At 35.6% G+C, this 23,980-nt stretch overlaps 1 protein-coding gene across 1 annotated transcript; it reads right to left on the reverse strand.

Moving 5' to 3' along the window:
• Positions 1-931: 931 nt before the first annotated feature.
• Positions 932-13,133, reverse strand: LOC125395897 (alpha-S2-casein-like B). Its single transcript, XM_085691469.2, has 9 exons — positions 13,064-13,133; positions 11,886-11,948; positions 8,591-8,719; positions 7,469-7,492; positions 7,331-7,372; positions 6,531-6,572; positions 3,541-3,585; positions 2,298-2,408; positions 932-1,184 (listed from the first exon to the last, which is right to left on the reverse strand). Exons 2-9 carry the CDS (start codon positions 11,934-11,936, stop codon positions 1,179-1,181), a joined length of 450 nt encoding a protein of 149 aa, XP_085547595.2. The 5' UTR covers positions 11,937-11,948; positions 13,064-13,133; the 3' UTR covers positions 932-1,178.
• Positions 13,134-23,980: the final 10,847 nt, after the last annotated feature.

Genomic DNA, 23,980 nt, shown 5'->3' on the forward strand with positions numbered 1-23,980 from the left:
ACTAAATATGAAAAACAGATTTCCAAACTGAAATAAACACCATCCTTGTTCCATTTTGTCTACTTCTTAATCCTTTTCCCATTCCTCCACCGTCTCTGGAAATACTGATGCACGCAGTTGCTCACTGCAGCTCACACAGGCACTGGCTGAATTCTTTTGTTATTCTGTTATTTGAGAACACACATAGAGGGATTATGTTCTAGCTGGAGTGACCAAGGTATCGCCAGCTTGTCCTGACTATTTCATGATAACTGTGTAGACAGCTCTCAGCCCTCTATACCCCCAACAATCATGTTGGCCTTGGCAACACAATTGAAAATTTCAAACCCTTACCATGGTTCAGATGTGTTAACAGGAATAATTAAGTATAAGAAGGTACAAGTAAAATATAATCATCATATTATGTCTGAAGTTACTACTTAGTTCTGCCAAAAATAAATGTTGCAAGGTTTCTGTACTCTGACCTTCAATTTTATCATTTATACAATTGTGTTTTGTCTTTTAAAAATGCTATGTCCCTGAGTTAAAACTAAAAGCTAATACCTGAGCTGATGCCTTAGCCTGCTCTTCATCACTAGCCAAAGATAAAGGCTTTATAAACTCTTAATCAACATAATTGTTTGTCCCTTTCTCATGTAAATTATTTCATCAGCAGGGTTAGGTTCTCAGTGTCTGATTTCTTTGCTGTGTCTGTGGCATTGGAGGGAACATGTAGGGATTTGGTGAGGCTTTGGGACTAATGCTGTGGCAAATTGTAAGCAGAAATAGGCAGAGACAGAGTAAAATAATGGTTTAATAGAACCATGATCCTGTGGTCTTTGGAGTTATGATCTAATTGTTGAAGAACTTTATATTCCTGGCACTAATCTTCTGGACCAATATAAGTAACACAAATAACAATCACACACAAAAGAATGCACTTAAAGTTTTATTTTTGAAAGGCAATGGAGTTCAGTGATGTAGGGACAGTGGTGAAAGCATAGTTAATCGTCTCCAACTCTGCTGAGATGAAACTCACATATAGACCCAACATAAGCAAACAAGAATAGAAGCCATTCAGGAACTGCTTTGCCGTCTTCCTTCGGCTCAGCATTTCTGTTTCCTTTATACATCTCCCAATATACTGGTAATGAGAAGCAATTATAGTAGAAAAGAAAGTGGGGATATGGATTTTCCGCTCAAACCTGTTTAAAAAGACAATAATGGATTTATGTTTATTATCCAAAAGATAATGTTTATTTGTATATAAGATACAGATATATGTCACAATTCTAGTTTAGCACGATTTTAATATTTATAACTAATATTAGTATTTGCCTACATCCCAAATTATGTCGAATACATCAATATTTAAGAATTATTTGCATTTATGCTTAATGGAAAGTACAGAGAAGCTTGTTTATAACTTGTACTTATTAAATGATGCGGTTTGCCTTTTGATTAAATTTTGAAGCAATGTTTTAATTATTTCATAGTACTAGGTAAATAAAATTTTACCAGCAATATTCAATCTAATTTTTTATTGAAGTTGAACATACATTATGTAAAAATATTAAGCACATATTCATTACAGAACAATCTTATTTAGATTATCACTTAAATTATCGGCACACTTCAAAAATAAGATAGATACACTTAATTCAAGAATCTTAAAAATAATTTAGAATATAAAGGCAAAACTCATTATATTGCCTTATTTGTGAAAATGAATGAACCAAATTTATTTTAATCTCCATGGAAATATTTGCAATATTCTAGTTTTTGCCATCTTCTATACAAGCATCACATATAAAACTTTTATCTAAGTAAACTATCTTTAAATGCTACATGTATATCAAAGACTGCAATAAAATGATGTCACTGTTCATATCTAATATGGTCAGCTATTTGTATCCAATATTTAGACAGAAATCACATATTGTTGATTTTAAATTGCCTGTTTTCTGGTTTCAGTACCCTGTTTGTTTTTAATCAAGTAGAAGATAAATATCAACCGAAGCTTATTTAAGCTACTGTTAGGATTTCAGGTGCTTTAAAATGCACAAACCTGTTGATTCAACAGTTAAAATGGTGTTGGTTAACATTTATTAAAGACCAAAAAAAGTATAATTTTAATTTCAGAAAATTGGCTTATTTATATAATGTATAGTTTATTTTTTGCGTTAGTGAAACTTCATTACAGTTCCTTTCAGGTTCTTTACTTGAAAAATTATGAAATTTCCTCTTTCACTTCTTTATCTTACTTTTGCTAAAAATTTAACTAAGCTTCATATTGAAAATAAGCATGGCACACTCACCAGGCTGGGGGTGTATGGGTGATAGCTCCGTAGGTTCATAGCTTTCTGATATTGATGAAGCAGCTGCACAAACTGAGGCCAGGTGATCATGCTGCATGGTTTCACTTTGTTCTAAGAAGAACACATGTGATTATTAGACCAGTCTCTCATGCTTCAGAAAAGACCTGGACTTATCGAAGGAATAAAGATCTCATGTGGATAAATTCTTAATGGCAGGAGAGGGGCTGTTTACTTAAACAAAAGTATCTCCGAGAGTGCATTCTCAGAGGAACCGTAGAGTGTAGACAGCCTGTGGTCAATTCAGATCCAAATGCTAAGAAATGAAAGGGAAAGAACCAAAAGGAAGTGAAAAGGAAACAGGTACAAGAGCAGGACAGCAATTTGTTAATTACTAAGATAAGTGTCTTAGCCCCGTGTCTTTCCCAAGTGTGTAGGAAAACCCTTAACTAAGCTACTTTGTCTCTGTATGTTAGCTGTCTGGCAGACGTAGATGAGTTAACACTCAGGAAACATGCTGCATGGGGCATCCACACAAATCATGACTGGTAGACAGTCTTCACATGCTCTGTTTGGAATCGTCTCTGGACCTGGCCATGGATTGATTATTTTATAGGGATTAAAGCTCCCATTAAGCTCAGTGGCCTCTCCCTCTAGGATGAGTTCCAGTTAACAAGACGCACTTATTTACTTATTGATTTATTTGTTTGTGTGTGTATCTCTGTGTGTGTGCATGCAGAAATCAGAAGACAGCTTGTGAGAAATGGTTTTCATTTCTATCCCATTTCTAGGGAGTGAAAGACTATGTGGTGAGAGCCTTTACCTGCGGAACCATCTTTCTAGCCCTTCAGTTTTTATAGACATCAATGTGATGTTGAGAATTACCATGAACTGCTTGTTGGCTGGGTACTGTTTGGAAAAGAATCAATATCCTGAGAGCCAGCTCTGTAGCAGCCTTCACAGGACATGAGGAAGACTTTTATGGTCATTATCCTGAGTGTGGGGAGTGGAGTTGCAGGGATGAGGGAGGTCTGGAGCAGGAGGATTGACTTGAGTTCGACTCTAGCTTGGGGTACCTAGTAAATTCCAAGACTCTTTTGTCTCCTTCTCAAAAACAAACAAAACTCCCCTCAAAATTCACCACCAACAAAAAACCCATCTTTCTCTAAAAGTTTCTTTTAGTCACTAGAATTTCAGCAGTGTCCAGGAATGAGAGTGTGTTAAAATGATTGTATGGAAAGTTTACCATGTAGTCTTGGATGGTCTGTTCTTCCTCACTCATTGCAGTTTTCTGTGAAGAATAAAGATAGTTGTTTGAAATGCAAAAGAAAATGTTCTGGACAGGCATTTATCTAATTGAATAGAAAATACTTCACCTCAGTGAGAAACACTGTTCATTCCTTAGGGGCTGGGATCTGCTACACTTGGATAATCTACTGACAAATTTGTCTATATCACTTTGAACAATTCAAGGCCATATCCTACTTCGAAAAGTTACATTTTCCAGGAATGTACGACTTTAAATCTTATCAGACTGTGATCTCTCAGTGAAATAGTTAACGGAAAATATGTACTACTCCAACTTCAGATTCTGAATTTATCTTCCTTGTTCTTACCATTTTCAAGTTTCAAGCAATGTGGGAAGGCAGAGGAAGACAGAAGATGAAAAGGAGGAAGGGAAACTCCTGGCTCTGTTGAGATGTCTGGCCGTCCTCAGGCCTTTTCTCGGAAGACCACTGTTTTATTAGAAGCCTTGAGATCTAGGTTAGCAATAAGCAGAGGAAGTACACTTGCCAGTCACTGAAGAGGAAGACTACAGGCTATGTCTCAAGCCACTAGGCTCACATCCAGCTGCACCTTCTCCCTGGAAACCCTGTCCCCAGACGAGCTCACTTGTTTGTCTAATTCTGCATGATCAGGCATTTCTTTCATGTGTGGTTTATATGATCTTTGGTTCAGTTCAGTAAACAGGGTTATAAAGTCAGAAGCGGAGGCCCTATGTTAACTATAGTCAAGGGGATTGAAAATCCCAGTCTTGCTTTGGTTCATTTTGAAAGTGCCTAGTTCCATGAACCCAAAATTCAGTCATACACATTTGAGAGCATGGGGAGTGTGGATGGCCCTGGCCAGCAATTCATTTCTTTGCATGTGTCTAATTCTTACAAGAGTTTATTTATTTCTACTGGATACCATGAGGGAAGGAGAGAGGTTAACTTAGTTGTAGAACACTTGCCTAATAAACACACAAACAGACCCACAAAGACACATACATTTTATTGGGTGTTTTGTTAAAATTAACAACACCTCATTTGATTATAATAGTCATCCAATAGCAAGAAAAAGCAGTATTTCTCAAGAAGTATCTGGTTACTTGGTATTTAAAGGTACTGATCGACTCACTAGATGAAGGACTAGAAGATTTCCTGAGAAGTAAAAATAGTAATCATAATATTAAGGAATCAATGAGGGCTACTGAATTCTTTCAGGTATGTTCTCAGTATTGTGGAATTAAAGATCTTTTTCATATGACAGGACAACAGTTAAAAATGACAGGGACCAACTCCAGTAAAGCTTGTATTTTTTCTAAGTTCTTATTTTAAAGTTTGTATCATAAAAACAGCAAAATTCTGATTTAAAAAAAAAGAGAGAAGGAAACTGAGGAAACTGTAAAACTTAGTGTCTGGGATAGGAAGTTTACATAAGAGGTCTTAACCAGAAAGGTTTCAGCTCAGTTGAGAGATGCAGAATTAAGGGGCTAAGAAAAATCTCATGTATATTTTAGTCATCTGTTGGAAACATGAACCAAATACAGATCAAATAAAATCAATTCACCAACCTATCAATAGTCATCTTTAGGGTTTCTTTAAAGAAATAAATAAAGATTAAACACATTATTCTCACTGTGCTGATTGTACATAATCCTCTCTCTATATATAGAAATTTCCAACAATAACTTAATAAAGAGAAATGTAAATTAATTTGTAAAACTTCCTTTAATCACAGTTGTATATATCCTTCAAATATAAAAGTATGTAAGGGGCAGAAAATTTGCTGAATATGTATTTTAAAATGAATGAATAATAAATGAGTGAATGATTCCCTAGGGCTAACTTAAGTAATAAAGAAAGTAATTAATTTAATAAACTAAATATTTATATGTTTATGTTGAATGTAGAAACATATAACTAAATTGTAGAGCTGAGTGAAATACCCACAATTTGTCAGAAAGCAGAAAGTAAGTGACTGTAGGGTGTTCAGCCCTAAATAAGACGTCTTTATTATCTCCATCTCCAAGTAGTTCAGGGAACATAGTAGAAGAGGGAGCAGAAATTTTGTAAAAGCCAGAGGCCAGGGAGAATTGCTGTAAAATGATGTCTTCTAGATATGACAGGGATACTATAACCACAAACCAACAGCAGCTGCGGCTACCTGCACAAGGCCTGCACAACATTAAGTTAACCAACTTTTGAGAAGGAAGGGAAGAGGGCCACACCGCTAGTTGAACATTTAAGGCTGTTGGGAGATGTCAGTTTTCTTCAGTTACATAGTCTCTTGTGGTTATCATGTTCTAGCGGATGGCCCTACACCGTGTACACAAGGAAACCCTAATCAGTCTCATTGGGTTATTAGCATACATGCAAAACACAAGGATGTAAAATTGGTAGATATGAAGGAAGGGTTTGAGAGTAGGAAGGAGAGGATTGAGGAATAGGTTTATCAATGTACATTGCATATATGTATGCTATTTCTGAAGAATACAAACATTTTAAAAATGTTGGTCTCAAATTAAGGTTACTCTGTCCTTTAAAATTTATATCCTGTCTTAATTAGACTTACTATCTCTACTGAAAAACAGCAGGAGCAAAACCAAACAGGGGAGAAAAGGGTTTATTTCATCTTCTAGCTTATAAACCCATTCCTTGGAGAAGTCAAGACAGAAATTCAGGGAAGGAACCTTGAGGCAGGAACTGACTTAGAGGCTACACAAGAATGTTGCTTGCTGGTTTGCTCCTTATGTCTTAGTCAGCCTGCTTTCTTATAGAAGCCAGGACCTCCAGTCCAGGGATGGCATGACTCACAGTAGTCTAGGTGCTCTCCATCATTCAGTAAATAAGGAAATGTTCAATAAGATTGCCAACCTAATGGGACATTTCTTTTTCAGTTGAGACTCTCTCCTCCCAAATGACTCCAATTAAGTTGTACATCACCAATGAAACAATAAGAGATAAATATTACCTCTCTGGCTTGCATACGCATGTCCATTTTCTGGTTGTGTTGCTACAAAATAAATAATATTATTCTATATATAAATGTAATAATGGCCTATAACTAGCCAATATACAGGGTAATGAATAAGCTTCAGGTGCTAGGTAATAAATTCAGTGTGAATATATTAGTATAGGAGTAGCAACTAAGATCCTGTTGAACAATTGACTTTTCAGGGTTACTTTTTGTACATAGAACCTTCCTGATGGATGGAAGATGCAGAAAATTTAACTTCTTCTAACAGTGATGTAGGAATGCACATTAAAAGCAATAACAAATTTAAGTTAAAATTCCAAATGCATTTAGTCCCACTTTCAAATGATTTACTGTTGTATAATGTTTCCAAAATTAATCTTTTTTTTCTCTGAAGCAGCCTAATTCAGTTATGGCACATCATTGTTTTGGAAACAGGACTCCTCCTCAGTTTCAACTTAGTGATTTTGGTTGTTGGAAAGAATAAAATAAGCATGTACCTCCTCTTTAAAAATGAGTGCAGTACGAGTACCCATTTTGATAAACTTGCAAACAAATGATTATAGAAAGTCATGGACGATTAGCAAGAAATTATTCCAGTTATTCTTAACTTCTACAGTGTGGTTCACAGAAGAGTACAATTGTGTCTTACTTAGACCTTCACATGTATTCACAATAAGTAAATAGATGAACCACCATTTTTCATAATCCTAGGTTTTCAAAGCTGTAAAGTGTTAAAACACACATGCATTTACGTTGTATATTATTTCAATGAAGCAATAAAAAATAAATATTACCTCTCTGGCTTGCATATTCATGTCCATTTTCTGGTTATATTGCTACAAAGTAAATAACATTATTTGTAAAAATGTGAGCAGTGAAAACAAAATAAAAATAATTTCTTAATTATAGTGGATATGATGATTTTGACTTACTTGCTGAGAAATGATGTCAGATTCCTTTAAAATGAAAGAATAGTTTTTAATTACTTTTTTACAGTGATCAAGTTTAGTTATTGTTGCCTAGCACTAAAATGTCTCTATCATCTCTGACACTTGGTAAGCATTTGAATGGCAGCACTTTCTGTGGATATGAATGAGCTAGAGTTCAAATCCAGGGTGAGCCGCTGGCCTGCTCCCACCTGGGTTTAACATCCATATGTGTGCTATATTCTTGTTATAGCCGAAGTATTGATACATGTCCTTATAAAAGAGGAAATGATATTAGGAGTTTGGCAGTGTCTGCTAGTTCAAGTCCACTTTGTGATCTCCTAAAAGTTCACATTGGTGGCCTGATCTTATCCTATGTTTCTTATAAGGCTGTCATTTAAATTCTGTGGATTCTTTAATTTGTATGTAGTATTTATAAATGAGGATGAAGAGCATCTACTACTGTATGTGACATATTGCTATACACATGCTTATTGACTATAAAATAGACAAAATATACATTCATTTAAGTTGTATCTCATCAATAAAATAATAAAAATAAATGTTACAGTATAATGTTTTCTATAATAAATTGCTTTACCTCTCTAGCTGAGACCTATTCTCTATTCTCCATGGGAAATAAAGGAAAAGGTTTTGATTTTATGTTCTGCTCGAAGGACAATAAACACTCATATTTTATTCCTAATGAAATAAACTGGGCTACCACTGCCTTATAGTTCCTCAAATCATGATTCTCCTACTAAATAAGGACAATGGCTTTTAATTTCCCCCACAATAAAGAATGTTTAGGAAACCAATTATAAGGAAACATGATAAATTCCCGAGGGCACACACAGAAAAGTTAAGTAAAATTTTGCATTATTGCTATTACTGACAATTATTGTTTTATTAAGACTATACAGTAAGTTTGTTTACAATTTAGTTTTTCTTCTTTTATTGCAAATCAATTTCCCCCCTCAAATAATAGATCCAGATTATGGTTTCCCCTCCCTCTTCTCTCATTTTCATCACTGTCTTTCTTTCTAAATTACAATTTGGGATCTTTCAACACTAACTACTTTATGCATTTTAATACTTTACTTCTTGCTTCCCCAATACAGAACTTACCAGAGCATGAGGGAAGGGGAAGGCAGGGTTCACGATGTAACCCCATGGATTCCTAGCAATGTGATATTGGTAAAGATTCTTGAGGGCTTGAGGTGTTTTGAACTTCTGAGTAGATTGGTAGCATTTGTTCTAGAGAGAGGATAATATTTAAAAAAATAAGACAGAATAAAGATGTCAGAAGGAAACAAAAATACAAATTAGGAAGAAATTGAAAATTGTGCAGGAGTAAAAATATATATTTTATTTTTTGTATGTTTTTTGTTGCTTGACAGCTTTTTGCTTCAGTAAGTAAAGAATGAATGGATTATCTGGGCTATAAATTCATTATTTAGAGAGTGAAACTTTCATCACTTTGCTCTAAAATTCAGGCAAATGTGTTATCTACCCATTGACCGATGTGTATGAACTGAAGCTTTGTAGGTAGTGCAAATAGCCATGAGATAAGGTAAATAACATTTTCTTCCTTCCTCTCTCTCTCTCTCTCTCTCTCTCTCTCTCTCTCTCTCTCTCTCTCCCTTGTCCATGACAACCGTCTCCCAGGAATTAAGTCCTTACTTTTGCAAGGTATAGTTATTTTCACCTTACATTTTATCAAAATTATAAATTAAAATTTTATTTATTAAAAGTTTAATCAAGAGATGAATAGCCATTTTCCTAGTCCAGTAAAACTTGATCATTTTAACTTATTAACTTTAATCAATACTTATTTATTGAAGCTATTTTATTTTCTCTTAATAAAAATAAACATTTCATTTATAATGGAGAAAAGAAATATTTTCATTATTTTACCAAAACTGTAGAACCTACAATAAAGAGCCCCAGGGCTTTGCTATTTATTACACCAAAAGCTGTCACAATTTGGCTCAGAAATTGATATATCACAGTTCATTTATTTCCTGTTTAGAATATCACATTTAAAGCATTTAGTTTGGAATGATAGTCAAATATTTAGTAGATCACCTTCCAAATACCCAAAGCTGGTGGCAGCTCCAGGAGGCAATAATATTTTTTATAAACCAAAACCAAACAAACAGAAAATAAAAGCAAAAGTGTATATTTATTTACTTTGAGAATTCTTGGAGTCTAGGTATGTATGCATGTATGTATGTATGTACGTATGTGTGTATGTATGTATGTATACCATGTTGTACATGCAACCTTCACCCCTACATTCTAGTTTCTTTGGTGTGGGAAGATACTCTGCATTCTACCAAAGGAGAAATATAAACAGCAACCCATCCACAAAATCTTTAACCTACAATCTGTCCTCCATGCAAGATATGCTAGAGCAAGGACGGCACAGAACTTGTGCGGGTACAAATCAATATCTGACTCGATTTAAGGCCTAGTCTACGAGATGGAACCCATACCTGACACTGCTTGAGTGACCATGAATCAGAAACCAGATAGACTACAGACTTAGGGTCAAATCAAATGCCACTTGTCTTTTTTTTTAAAGTATGAATTAAATGACTCCTAATGATATTCTGCTACACTCATAAGTCAATGTCTTATTCAGTCATCATCAGAGACCCACATATTATGCAGAAGGAAAGAGAGAGGAAAAGAGGAGGGAGGATATGTGTGTGTGTGTGCGTGCGTGCGTGTGTACCTGCCTGCCTGCCTGTCCGTCTGTTCGTCCGTCCGTCCATCCATCCATCCATCTATCATCTGTCTGTCTGTCTGTCTGTCTGTCTGTCTATCTATCTATCTATCTATCTATCTATCTATCTATCTATCTAACTAGAGGGTGGCAGAATTGGAATACTTAGCTCTAAATGGAATATCTCCATCAAATCCCTACCCTCAGAGCTCAGGAAATCCTTTGGAAGAGGAGAGAGAAAGGATGGAAAAAACAGGAGAACAAGGTTTCCAAATCAGCTGAACAAGGTTATGAACTCATAAATACTGAAGAAGCAAACACAGACCTTCACGGGTCTGTACCAGGTCCTCTCTCTTTATATATATAATTATGGCTTTCAGTTTAATGCTTTTCATGGGACTCCTGAGTGTGTGAATGAGTGTCTGATTTTTGTACCTGCTCTTGGGTTATTTTTTTTCTGTTTATAGTAACTTTAGTTGAATAATTTTTTTGCACTTTTCTTCTGGTTCTTACACTGTTCATAACGAAATTACTTTTTCAGATGAGTTATTGGCATAGTTTAATATAATTCTCAGTTTTATAAGGTGGTTGTTTTTTAAGTGTTAATCCAGTAACAGTTTAAAATATGATACACACCTATCTACATCACAGAATCTTTAAATGTCTCACTATCATGACATTCCATGTTATCTCGTTTAGTTTATATTAACCACTAAAGCTATCACAGAACAAGTGTTTTTGTCAAGTAGCATAAAATACAATGTTTAAATCTTTTGTGAAGAACTGTCATGGAAGCTCAACTGTATGCCTCTATTTCTAAGAGTAATCCAATAGTATTTAATTTAGTAAGCTTAAACTTGTAGCTTTCTCTAACAACCACTCCAGTTTTACTTGAAGAGAGTTACTATGTTTAAGAGGAGTGTTGAGAACTATTACTGACAAGAGAGAAGGGAAAGTGTGGTCAAGACTAAAGGGTGAAGAGACTGAAGCATTTTTCTAGTCCCTTAACTGAAATTCTTACCTAGTACCTCCCCTTAGTTATCTTCAAATTTAAGAAGTAACAAACTCTAGTTAATATCTGTGAATGCGATATTGTAGACACAAAGAAAGAAATGATGTCCCTGTGAAAAGTGAAGAAGGAAGTTAGCAAGGGGAATCGACAGTGTGGACTACCATGTAGAACAAGACCAAACAATTCCCTTTGAGGAAGTAACAGAGCATATATGCATCTTCAAAAATATACACATGAAGTATTCATGCCTGAGTGTAGCATTTATGACATGATACTGCTGTAATATCTCCACTCGAGTGGAGGGATTGCTTTGTATTTGGATAGTTGGAAAGTAACGTGCGAAGTTTCCCCATTGCTTGCCTAAAACGTTCATATTCTGAGACGTGATAGTCAGGAATAGTGACTTCAGTTGAAATCTTCATTTTTATCTGTGTCTTTCTCATGGTGTCAGAGAAACAATGAAAAGAATTCATTGTTAAATACAAGCAAGTGTAGAAGAAAATATCCCTAACATTTCTTGCAAGTAGAGTTCTAAAGTAATCATGCCTACATCTGTGTCTTTATAGAATAAGGCTAATATGTCTTTGACTACGGGTTCAAAAGAGCACATTCTCCTTTCAGTCTGTATAAGAGCCTCACTCTTCATTTCTAGATGGTCTTAACTTTCTCACGACACTTACCTGCTTTGCAAGAGCAACAGCCAAAAGGCAAGCAAAAATGAGGAACTTCATGGTTACTGAGTGCTGTAAAATAGACAGAAAGTCAATAACTTTTTCTTTCTTTAACATCGTGTATGTCTTCACTGTTGTATATGACTCCATGTTTATCTCCTCCAATAAAGAAAGGAGAATGGGGATTGTCAAAAACAGATTAAGTTGGGAGTCACGTGTATGCATGTGACAAGCTCTTCATAAGAAGAGCATAATATGAAATTTTTACTTACGAGATACAGAAACTCCCTCCAGTCACAGTAAATTAAGAAGGCCATTGCTTATGTTATAAGTAATTAATTTAGCAATTTATTCATAGTTGTTACCATATCCCAGGAACCTTCATAGATCCAAAGATACAGACTATCTATTATATATGTAATATGATATATATATATAATATAAATATATTAGAACACATTATTTTTAAGATACATTGATTTTTAATTATGCATGTGATTGTGATGTTAGTGAGTATGTACTCATGAGTGCCAGTTCTGACAGAGGTCAGTAGAGGGAGCTAGTATGAGCCAACAGCCAGGAATGAAGAAAGTACAAGTGCTCTTAATATCTATGTCATCTCTCCAGCCTTGGGACACAATTTTTCACCATTCGTTTTCAATTTACAGTTAATTTTCAAGCTCAGGTAGAAAATGAAACAGAAAAATAAATCGGAATTGGACAAGCATTGTGAGTTAAAGAAATGTTTTCTAGTTAAATTTTTTTAATATGTTGGTAACAGAAACAGAAATAGATGCAATAAATAAGCAGCTACTCAAGCCAAGAACAGAGTTAAGTATAAGAAATGAATAGTTAAAGATGATGTCTGGGTACCAAACATCAAATACACAGTGACCTAGATTTCCAAAACTTTTATTTTGGTGACCTTGCCTTTAAACTAAGACTTAGACACTCATCCATATGTAGAGTACTGCAGTCAGTTGTTTCTAATGATCATATAATAGTTCATTCTACCAACACTGAAAGAAGATGAATTGTTACCTATTTTTCTCAGTTAAAATACATATTCTTAAAGCACTTTAAGGTACTGTGTATTAGTTGCCTTAAATTTTGGGGAACGGCACAATGTCATTCTGTTTTACAATAATATATGTTATATAGATTAGTAAAAGAAATGGAAACATTACCTTGCTTCCTAAATTGGAGACAGGCTGTCCAGGCAATGAGAGACCCAAGACGAGTTATCACAGCACTATTTAAATCCTGTCTCTCCAAGATATGGTAATTGAAGGGTTCAAAGAAACCTAAGAGAGACTAGACTTCTAAGAAGTCAGGCTGATTAGAAATCAGTACATTTTGTGTCACATGTTCCTGGGAGTTCCTTCACTTAGGCTGATCCGGAACATGATAACACAAAATGCGGATGTGGTGATGGATGAGGCTTATCTGGTCTCTCTTTGACCAGCTCACATTTGCCTTGCCCTGGCTGCACCATCCAATGTAAGGATTTTCCCCAAGGGTTCTTTGATGTCTCTCTATTCCAAAATGCTCATGTACATTTATTTTCTTTAAAATCCTAAATTCTACTTTCTGAAATATAGGTTAGCTCTAAATTGTTTGACTCGTTTTGATACTTCCATATTGTCAACATTTGACATCATTTGAAACATTTTCTATGTTTGTAATAAATTAAAACTATAAAATATGATTTCTGCTTATAATTACAACTTAAATAAGGTTTTGCCTAGATGATAAAAATTTGAAACACCTGGATAAAGTGCCAACTCCCATTCATCTATAGGAATTGGAAAATTGATTATTTTAGAAACCTGTTTTTGATTAGCTGAAAAAGTTAATCACCAGGATTTTAACAATGCTGGTGCCTTTTTGTAAAAATCTGTAAGGAATTTATAATAAACAAAAGTAAGTTTTCTAAATCTGAAGATTACTAATAGGTCTTAGATCCTGTTGCCTGTTATTCTATTTGCAAAATCCACTTCTCCAATAGTTTCCTAAATACTTCTTTCCAAAACAGATTTAACAGTTAATTGTGCTGAACTAAAATATTTTTGTAGGTTTTGTATTATCTAGGATTCAGCATATTTTTCTTTTTCCTTTTGTTTTTGTTTTGTTTTGTTTTTTGAGACAGGGTTTCTCTGTAATTTTGGAGCCTGTCCTGGAACTAGCTCTTGTAGACCAGGCTGGCTTCAAACTCACAGAGATCTCCCTGCCTCTGCCTCCTAAGTGCTGGGATTAAAGGCATGCACCACCATTGCCTGGCCATATTTTTCATAGACTCCAAAACCTCCAAAAATCTTCCTAGTAGTTTGATTCTCCTTTGGACTTGGCACACACACACACACACACAAACACACACACACACACACACACCACAGCACACCACACCAATCCACAATGTATCTGGAGCATGTCATAAACACCATGGTTCCTTCATTTCAGAATAGCCATTATGCAAATTCTATATCCCAGAACTCCATGTTCTCAAGAATCTTGTATTCATATTTGAACCCATCTCTGAAAAGATTTCCCAGGTACTTGATAACAGGGACCCTAGTTTTTCATGTTTGCAATCACAAACCTGCTGTCACCAACTAAGTTGAAAATAAGATTGAAATTATTTACTTTATAGATTTGGTAATTATTTTACTACTTAGTAAATGCCAGGAATTACGTTAGTCATTTAAGCCGCAGGTAATGAAATGTTCCCAGACTATCTTAATACAAAATATACAGCTTTAATAAGCAGAAGTAAGACTTACACCAGCTTACACCAGAATCCAAACTATCCGTCCATGCAGGAGCCAGGCGAGAGAGAGCTAGCGGGAGTGCGCTTGCTAGGTTTATAGGCAAGCTTTAGCCTAAGGGCAACACGCCCCAAAAACAAAATGTGATTGGCTGAACTCCCCTATCTTCTCATCTTGAATAAAATGTGATTTTCAAATCTTCACCAAGACAGGATATAGTTAATATACTAATGGAAAGAAAATACTAGCAGATATATAGAAAGGGATTAGAGAAGTTCAATTCAATAGCACACAAATAGCATGTGAAAAAGAATTCTTAATGTACAGGAAAGTCAGTGTTATTTCAATGGGTGTGTACAGACCTACCCAAGTCTTGAAGTACATTATCATTTAACATCTAACCATGATGATAATGTATGCATTTCATTAAGAAAGTTATAGCTAAAATTTTTTCACAAAATGCAAGCAAAATGCTCATCAATCGAGTTAGAAACAGATGTGCTGATTACATTAGGAAGATTAGAAGTTGATTATTGAATATGTAACCACTGAAAGCTGTCATTAGGTTCTGAGTCTTAGTGGAAGTAGTCTTTTGTAGGAAAAACACTATTCTGAATTAATTTATGTGAGTTGTAGAGAATAAGTTATATTACATAATTCTGAGGTTGTAATTTGTTATTGCATTATTCTATAAAGATAATAGTAAGCTTAAGTTTTGATACATTCTGAGGCCTACAAATGCAATCTAAATTTGAAAATTAAAAATGTTGTTCATGCCTCTAATCCCAACACTCAGGAGGCAGAGACAGGAGGCAGAGTCAGATCTCTGTAAATTTGAGGCTAGTCTGGTCTACAGAGTGAGTTCCAGGGCAGGCTCCAAAGCTACAGAGAAACCCTGTTTTTAAAGACAAAAACAAAAACAAAAACAAAAAAACTAAAACCAAAACCAAACAGAGGATTAGGGTTTTGACAAATGCTCAGTTGAAAGACAGAGCAAAAGTAAAGAGAAACAACTGTATGTAACAGAATTATATGGTCTCCAAGAGAATACTTACATAGTTATTTCTGCTAATAATACTTCTGTTGAAATAGAAAATAAATATTTCCAAGTTAGCGCATCAGTAGTTTGTGTGAATAAAAATATCTTGCACCAGGGTCAGGGAATATTCACTTTTATAGAAAAAGAAAAGCAAAAATCTTAATCTTATTACATGTTTGGGAATAGAATTTCTGACTAGTGTCACCATTATCATTCAACACAGGATTTGTGTAGAAATATTACCAGGTAATTTCTTAGTTGCTACTTTTATTTAAAGTTGTACAAGCAGATAATGAATGGCGATTTGGATGAGGGTCTGTCCCAATGCCTAGGATTAAGAGTAATTTAGTTAATTGCTTGCTTGGCTGATATTGTCCAGGTTTCTGCCTTATTGTGTTTCTGCGGTTTTATTCTCTTTTCTGTATTTCTCAGCACTTGCGTGTCATCTTAACCTCAGAGAGCAACATATTCCGACAGTAGAGCTTTCCACCTAACACACATGACTTTTCTAGTAATTAGAATGAGAGAACATCAGGGAGAAAGATCTGATCTCAGTAGAGGAAGAAGAAGATTAGGGAAGTCATGTGATGGGTGTGCAGCTTCACCTGGACTCCAGTCAGGAAACTACAGTTTTGTTCCAGTCCTTTTCCCACTAAGAGCACTGTGCTCCCTTATCAGCCCATTTCTTTATTGAGCAACTCTTCTTGAATTTGATTATGAGCCAAATACTTTTGAGGAAAAAAAAATGTTTGTGAGGGTGTGTCTAATCTGTACGAAAATATGTTTGGCTATCAGAGAGGGAGTGGGGGGAGTGGGAGGGTGTTGGGAAGAGGGGCAGAAATGGAAACTTTTATAATTTAATAAAATTTACTTTCAAAAAAAAGCTAATTTGAAGAAATTACTCATGTGTAATGAATATAATTTGATAATCAATCTGAAAAGTACAGAAAAAAATTATTAGATTTTGTTAATCAAACGAGTAAGTATTTTCTTCTCCATTTGTACATGGGTGACAGCAAGGAATAGAAAATTGATTTTTATTTGAATTATTCTAATGTGGTGCATACAATAAAAGAAGCTCTAATTTTATTGTGATATAAAGTATTGATTTAGTAGTGTGGGTAGGAGAGTTGAGCTACATGTCCTGATTTCAAGCAGCTTTTTCCACACATATATAAAATAGATGGTAGATGTACAGACAGATAGATGGTAGATAGATGATAGACAGATAATGGATAGATAATAGAAGATAGATAGATTGATTAATAGATAGATGATGGATAGATAATAGATAGATAGCTAGATAAATAGATATTGTTAGACAGGGTCTTTCTATGCAAGCCTTGTGTGGCAGAGGTCCATAAGAACAGAAGAGCCGCGAAGATAGGTCACTCCTCTCTATCTCCCCTGCTGCGTCTTTCTGCCTTCCCCCTCCCGTGGCATTCTAGCCATTTTCAGGCCTGCACCCTATGTCTTTAGAACAAGCCAATGAAATTATATGTTGCCATGTGGAGGAGAAAAATATATGTAATCTGTCTCACAGTACTAGAGGCTTAGTTTCTCCTGATGAAGAGAAGTACTAGGGGCTTAGTCTCTCCTGAAACATCACATATAAGCAGTTTCCCACTGCAGAATGGAGTGGCTCCAACTCACATGCTTTTGCCACCTTAGAAGGCTGTATCCATAAAATTATGATCTCAATTCTGCTCCTTTTAAAAACAAAGAACCCAAAACCAAATCAAAAGAACAAAAACACCACTGCACCACAATCACCAGAGACATACAGCAAACAGAAAAATGAGACCAAAACCATGAAGTCCATTTGGCTTTGACCAGCTATTCCTGATCATGAGGATAGTATCCCTGAAGGATAGTTTATGCAACTGGTTTTTCCACTGGAAAAAACTGACTTTTTACTCTTCCAGCAGATATAAATTGCCATTCACCATTGATGCTGTGGGCTAATGTATGCACTAGTCCTGTCATTTACAGAGGAAAATTTATACCCTTCCCTCCCAGGTTACAGATGTTAAGATTATTTTCATCCCCTTTACATGAGACGTTCCCTGAGCTGGGGAGTGAGGAGGGTGAGTTATTCGTAACTCAGTCTATTTAAGACTGAGCATGCACAATGTCTTTCAACACTTTTACCAGTGATGAGTCTCTTCATTAACTACTGGCCTCTGCAATAAGAAGCTGCTTTGACCATTCTTGGGAGGAAAACAAATCTATAGATATCAATAGAAGTGTCCATCAGTTAAAGACTGGGTAAAGAAAATGCTGTATACAAAGACAAAAGGAATATCACAGACCTTAATAAATAATTCTTGTTATTTTGACTATATTAATAAGCATAGGGAACAACATTACGAGCAAAATGATCAGTCACAAGACAAATGGCATGATATTGCTTTTGATAAGAGTATTAAAAACAAACAAACAAACATATAAACCCAAGAATTGAATGGTGGTTATCAAGGAGTAGAGCAAAGGAATGTTGATTGGGGAACTGTTGGTCAAAATGTACAAAATTTCCATTAATTAAGAGGAATAAGTTATAAAAATTTATTGTATGACATGCTAGTTAGAATTAATAACCAACTAGTTAAAATTGTAGAAAGATTCTAAGTGTCCTCGAAACAAAACATAGCAATAGCTTAAAATAATTGATATGCCAGGTTGTTAGATTCATTCATTTCCCAGAACCTATCATAAAGTCACTTATAACATAAATATGCTCACTCTTTATTTATGAATTTCTAAAAAATGTGTAAACATAAAAGCTAAATTTCAAGTGATATTGGTTTTACACAAAAGAAGATGTTTTAAAGCTTGAAGAAACTTATACCCTGTGCTGTTTTTAATTACTAAATTTTACATATCAAAGCTCATTTTATTGAAACTTATAATTCAATAAACTTTATAAAGCATACGATCTTCCAAGTTTAATACAAAATTGGCACTGTACTATTATCTTGTGGTTGTTTGCTAGAGCGGTGAGCAACTCTAGAAAACTGCCATTCTAGAACATATGCTGTCATCGCTCAGTAAAGGAGGAATGTACACTTTCACCCAGGACTGAATGCTATGCTCTTTAAATGGCAATGTTTTTCTTTCACTTACATAGCAAAGCTCAAAAAAAGATATTGGTGTTAGCACAATATCATAGTTATAAACCATGACCATCTTTTATTCTGAGATTTCTGATTTATGCTTGTAAATCTTTAGGTGTAGTCTATCATCATCAAACTGTACTGGGAGATACTCAAATACAATTTTTAAATTCTTTTGTCAAATTCTTATTGTTAAAGTCTCTTGAAAAATTAAAAAGATTCATTTTAATCACCCCCCCAATTAGATACGTGTTGTATTACTGTTTCAGTTTCTGGAACAGTCTTTGAATGCAAATGTGAGGGAGTTGTGATTTTATGTCCTGGAATCTCAATGACAAAACACTACCATTATCTTGAAGGTTCTTGCTGATTATCTTGTGAGACAGACGAAGACAAGGGATGTCTAGGGGTATACGAGTACCTATGGGCATTATAGGATATAGATAGTAATTAAAGTCGTTCCTGTGGCTGAGATGAGACAGGAAAAGGGCAGAGTCAGAACGTAAGTGTGCTGAAGTCAGAACCACCGTAAAATGGTAGTGCTGTGTGCCTGAGACCAGACAACCACTCTAAAAGGGCAGGAAGAGACAATTTCATGAGGTGGTGCTTCAGGGATGGATTTGAGAGTGGGTTTAACAACAGGGTGAGTTGGGCCTTGAAGAGTGACCTTGTGAGTCTTCCCTTCTCTGCTCTAGGGAGAGTCTGAGCAGGATTGGATTAATTCTTACAGTGTTAGAAATCAACAGTGAAAGCATCACATTCTGATGAACTTTTTTTTCTTTGAACTTCAATAAACTTTATTACGTGATGAGCGTGGGATGTGTGTGTGTGTGTGTGTGTGTGTGTGTGTGTGTGTGTGTATACCAGTGTCACAGCATGTTTGTGAAAGTCAGAGCACATCTATTCTGGTGTTGGCTTTCTTCTTCCACCAGGGATGGAACTCAAGTCGTTAGCCCAGTGCTGCAAGTGCTTTTGCTGTCTGAGCCACCTCATTCTCTCTGATCTCACTAGCACTTGCTGCAGGCAGAGAACTGGTCTGGGGTGGGTTGCAGCCGTAAGAGCCAGAGAACTGGCCCTGCCCCTTACCAGCCCTCGGGAGAATGGATCCTGCACCTCACCTGGGCAACACAGTAGAGTTGGCCCTGCTGGTGTGGGTGCAGATGAGTAGGACCGAAGGGATGAGAGCAAGAGAACTGGTCCCATTCCTTAGTGCCTGTTGCAAAGGATGAGTTAGCCTAGCTCGAGCTGGAGCGCTTGCCCTGGTGGTGAGGAAGAGGGAGAACTGATGGATTTACCAACCTAGCCACCCAGGCCCAGTTCCAGGGCTATGATTTGTCCCACTCCAACATCCACCCATCTGTGACCTTCTGGACCATGTGAAGGGGTTGGTTGTGCAGATCCAAAGATGCAGGATCTTAATAACATAAGGCAACAACAGGGTATCCAAGAGGAGTTCCTTTGAGGGCCCAGTATCAATAGTATAGCAGAAGCCAGAGGCCTCCAGCCAGACCAGCCATTGCAATGAACACTTGCAAGTAAATATGTATGGACCAAGGGGTATACTGTGTGACTCACCATCTCACACTACCCCTTCCATGACAAAAAGTTTTTCTTTTTCTTTTAAATTTTCTTCCTTCCTTCCTTCCTTCCTTCCTTCCTTCCTTCCTTCCTTCCTTCCTTCCTTCCTTCCTTCCTTCCTTTTTCAGGGTTAGGTTGCAGAAGCAAGGAGATGGGAGATGAATGGGATCATGATGCAAGATGTGAAATCCACAAAGAATCAATAAAAAGTTAAAAAAACAAATAGTTTCAGGACAGATTCAGTACCTGTTTCTTTAGTGATGTGGTCAGATTTTCTATTGTTGATGAATCTTCCATTGTGACAAGTAATATCTAGACTCATTCTTCTGGAATTTATTCAGCTCTGTGGCACATAGTAGGGAACAGGAGTGGGAGTGGGCCTTGAGTCTGTAAGGCAGAGAACAGAGAAGTGTCCTATTGCCATCCTTTGATACGTTCCTCTTCATATGAGCTTCTGCACCCCCTGCTTCTCCTTATGACCCTACTAGTGACTCTAGATTAGAGTTTTACCTCTAGTTCTACTAATTTCCCCAAGGGAGATTGCCTCCTTCTTATAAATTTTGCTTTCATATTTCCATCGCAATTTAATCCTGAACAATTTCCTGTAATCTATAAATTTGATTGATTTTTTTGTAGATAGGATACCAGTGTGAGTCTATGTCCATTGACACTAAAGTAGGAATAAAAGATTGTTCTGGGTTTCCTGAATTTATCCAATTAAAATAATCAAAGAAAAGTTGTGCTTATTATCATGTGTATGCACACTTTGTTAAAATGTTCTGAAATCTCACATTTTTACTAACTGAATAAATAAGTGATTAAATCAGAGATTATAAAACCACCTGGCACTGTGTTTCTTCGTAAGTATCATTAGATGGAATACTACATTGACTGCCTTCTGAAGCAAAAGTGTTTTATAGGACAACTGAAATAATATGTTACCTAATATTTTAAAGATAATCCTTTGTTTAAAAAGTTTTTTTTAATAATTATAAACAAAGAACAAAATTAAAAAGAAAATTAGTTTGTAAAATATAGTCCATCTATACACTCTGAAACCAGTGAACAATGTTTGTAGATTTGTGATATTATTGCAGTTCACAGATTTGAATTTTGAGCAACTGTTCACAGGTCATTTTATTTGTAAATGTTATTAGAACATGATAGAAGGCAAACTGAATGCTATTTTAAATGTTATTGTGATAAGAAGATACCTTAAAAAGTGAAAGATGTCTGTATTTATCAATGTTGCTAGATGTACAAAAGGATTTTTGAAGAGAAAAAGCAGAGTATATACCAAATACACTGATTTCCCAACATCCTTCTGGAAAAACAGAAAGTTAAATGTATAGTACTTATAGTGTGTGTCATCATCTTATTAATAATATCATCTTCTGAAGCTTTAATGTGTATGTAACCAATTGTTGTATTGTCTTACAATAAAAATAATCCTCTCCCTAACACTTCTTGGTTGATTGTTTAAAATATTACTAAAATTATACAAGAGAGTTATGTGATTTGAATAAATTTACTGATGTCTCTTCTATCCCTTTACTCATTATCTTCTTTAAAATTTTTGTTAATTTTATCTCAAATATTTAACATTTTTAATGGAAAATTGGCATTTCTTTTAAGAAGTAGAGAGAAACAGTTTCAAGTTTATGAAAGTCAGTACTCTAAGAGGAAAGAGGGAATATTTCTCCTTTTCCCAAGAATCAATTGCCGTTTTTATTTTCCCTCAAAGTTAACTATTAGTATTGGTACAAACATGTTCAAGGCTGTTGCCATTACTTAGGCATCCTCCATAACCAGGCCTTGTGGCTGTTGAGAGGGGACTGGGAGACAAAGCTGCAGATTTCAGTTCATAAGTGAGTCAGCTTTCTGAGAAAAGACCACAGGGAAGAGAGCGGCATGGTGAGGCAGTGCTGTGGGACAGTGGCTTGTACCCTGTCAATTGTATTTTAACAAAACGCTGATTGGGCAGTAGTCAGGCAGGAAGTATAGGTGAGACAACCAGGGAGGAAGTAGAGGCAGGGCAACAAGAACAGGAGAATTCTGGGAAGAAGAAAGCTTGGTCCACAGTTGTGTCCCAGCCACAGAAGTAAGTTGTGACTGCCTCTTTGAATAAGGTACCAAGCTCCGTGGCTAGCATAGACAAGAATATTGGGCTAATGTAAGTTATAGGAATTAATAAGAAGCCTGAGCTAATGGGCCAATTGGCTTATAACTTATGGAGACCTAGTGTGATTTCTTTGGGACTTAACGATTGTGGGAACCGGGCAGGACAGAAACCCCGACAACAAGGCAGTGACTGGATTCTACATAGTGCTAGTTCTAAAAGTACTGATGTTGAGGGGGGCACCTGCAAAAAAGTTTGGGTGGAAAAAGGGGGTAGGGAGAAATGTCATAATTTTGCTATAATTTCAAAACAATTAAAAAGTAGAGACGAGCACATGAATCCAGTAACAAATGGTCATCCCTGAAAACGCACTTCCAAGTAACACATAGACTGAGGCGGTTTCCTTTAGAAATATATATGTATATGCATATAAGCTTACAATGACAGTTATAAAAAAGGAGGCTATGAATTTTAAAGAGAGCATGGGATGTTTTGAAAGGAGGGGAGGTAAGTAGGAAATGATGTAATTACAGTATAATCTCAAAAACAAAAGATACAATTAAAAATGGAATAAAACAGATAATAATACTCATTACATTCTGAAGTCACGAAGAATATGATATACATTTTTAGAAATTTGACATATTCCTAGTTCTATTTGAAACATTTATACTCAAGAAAATGCATATCTTTGAGATTTTGACTTTATATCTCCTTGACCAGTTTCAACTGTGATGCAAAGACTTCCTAAAATGAATATATATAGTGCTATACTTGCATGCATATGAAACAGCTACTTCATCTAGTAAACAATGTATATCAGAAAACTGAATGTAATCACGCAGAATACTACAATATTCTTCCAAGGTTACATATGATAATCCCAGTAATATGCTATTTGTTTGAGCTAAACATTAAAATTGAACTTTGATTTTGCATCATGCACTTCCTTCCTCCTTCCTACTTCCCTCCCTTCCTTCATTTTTATTCCTTTCGTCCTTCCTTCTTTCCTTCCTTTCTTTTTTCTTTGTTGGTCTTACTCTGTAGTCTTAAAACTCGTGGAAATTCTTCTGCCTCAGCTTCCCAAATCAAAGCATTTTGTGTGTCAGCCATATTGCCAACATGTATCAAGTATATTGTGGAAATACTCATAAAGCATAGTCAAAGGACTCTCTGGGATGTTTTGTTCCCATCTAGTTTCAACAAAACATATAGACTAGTGTATGCCCAAAGAAAACAATAGTTCAATTCCCTAATTTTAGGAATTCATTTCTAAGCATTTTAGCATTGTATATGTATGTAATTTCTTTTACATCCTTTGTACCCCTGAAATAACTTTTCTAAAATTACAGTTTGAATTAGTAATTTCTACTGAGTAACAATGATTAGTTGAGTATGTCTTCCTTTCTTTGCCCATTTTCTTATTTTTTTAGTCATCCTTTGTGTGTTTACTTATTCTTTACATATGTATCAAGCATTCTTCAAGGCAG

This window comes from Myodes glareolus, chromosome 8, assembly GCF_982192425.1.
Source record: "Myodes glareolus chromosome 8, mMyoGla1.1, whole genome shotgun sequence".
Lineage (NCBI taxonomy): Eukaryota > Metazoa > Chordata > Mammalia > Rodentia > Cricetidae > Myodes > Myodes glareolus.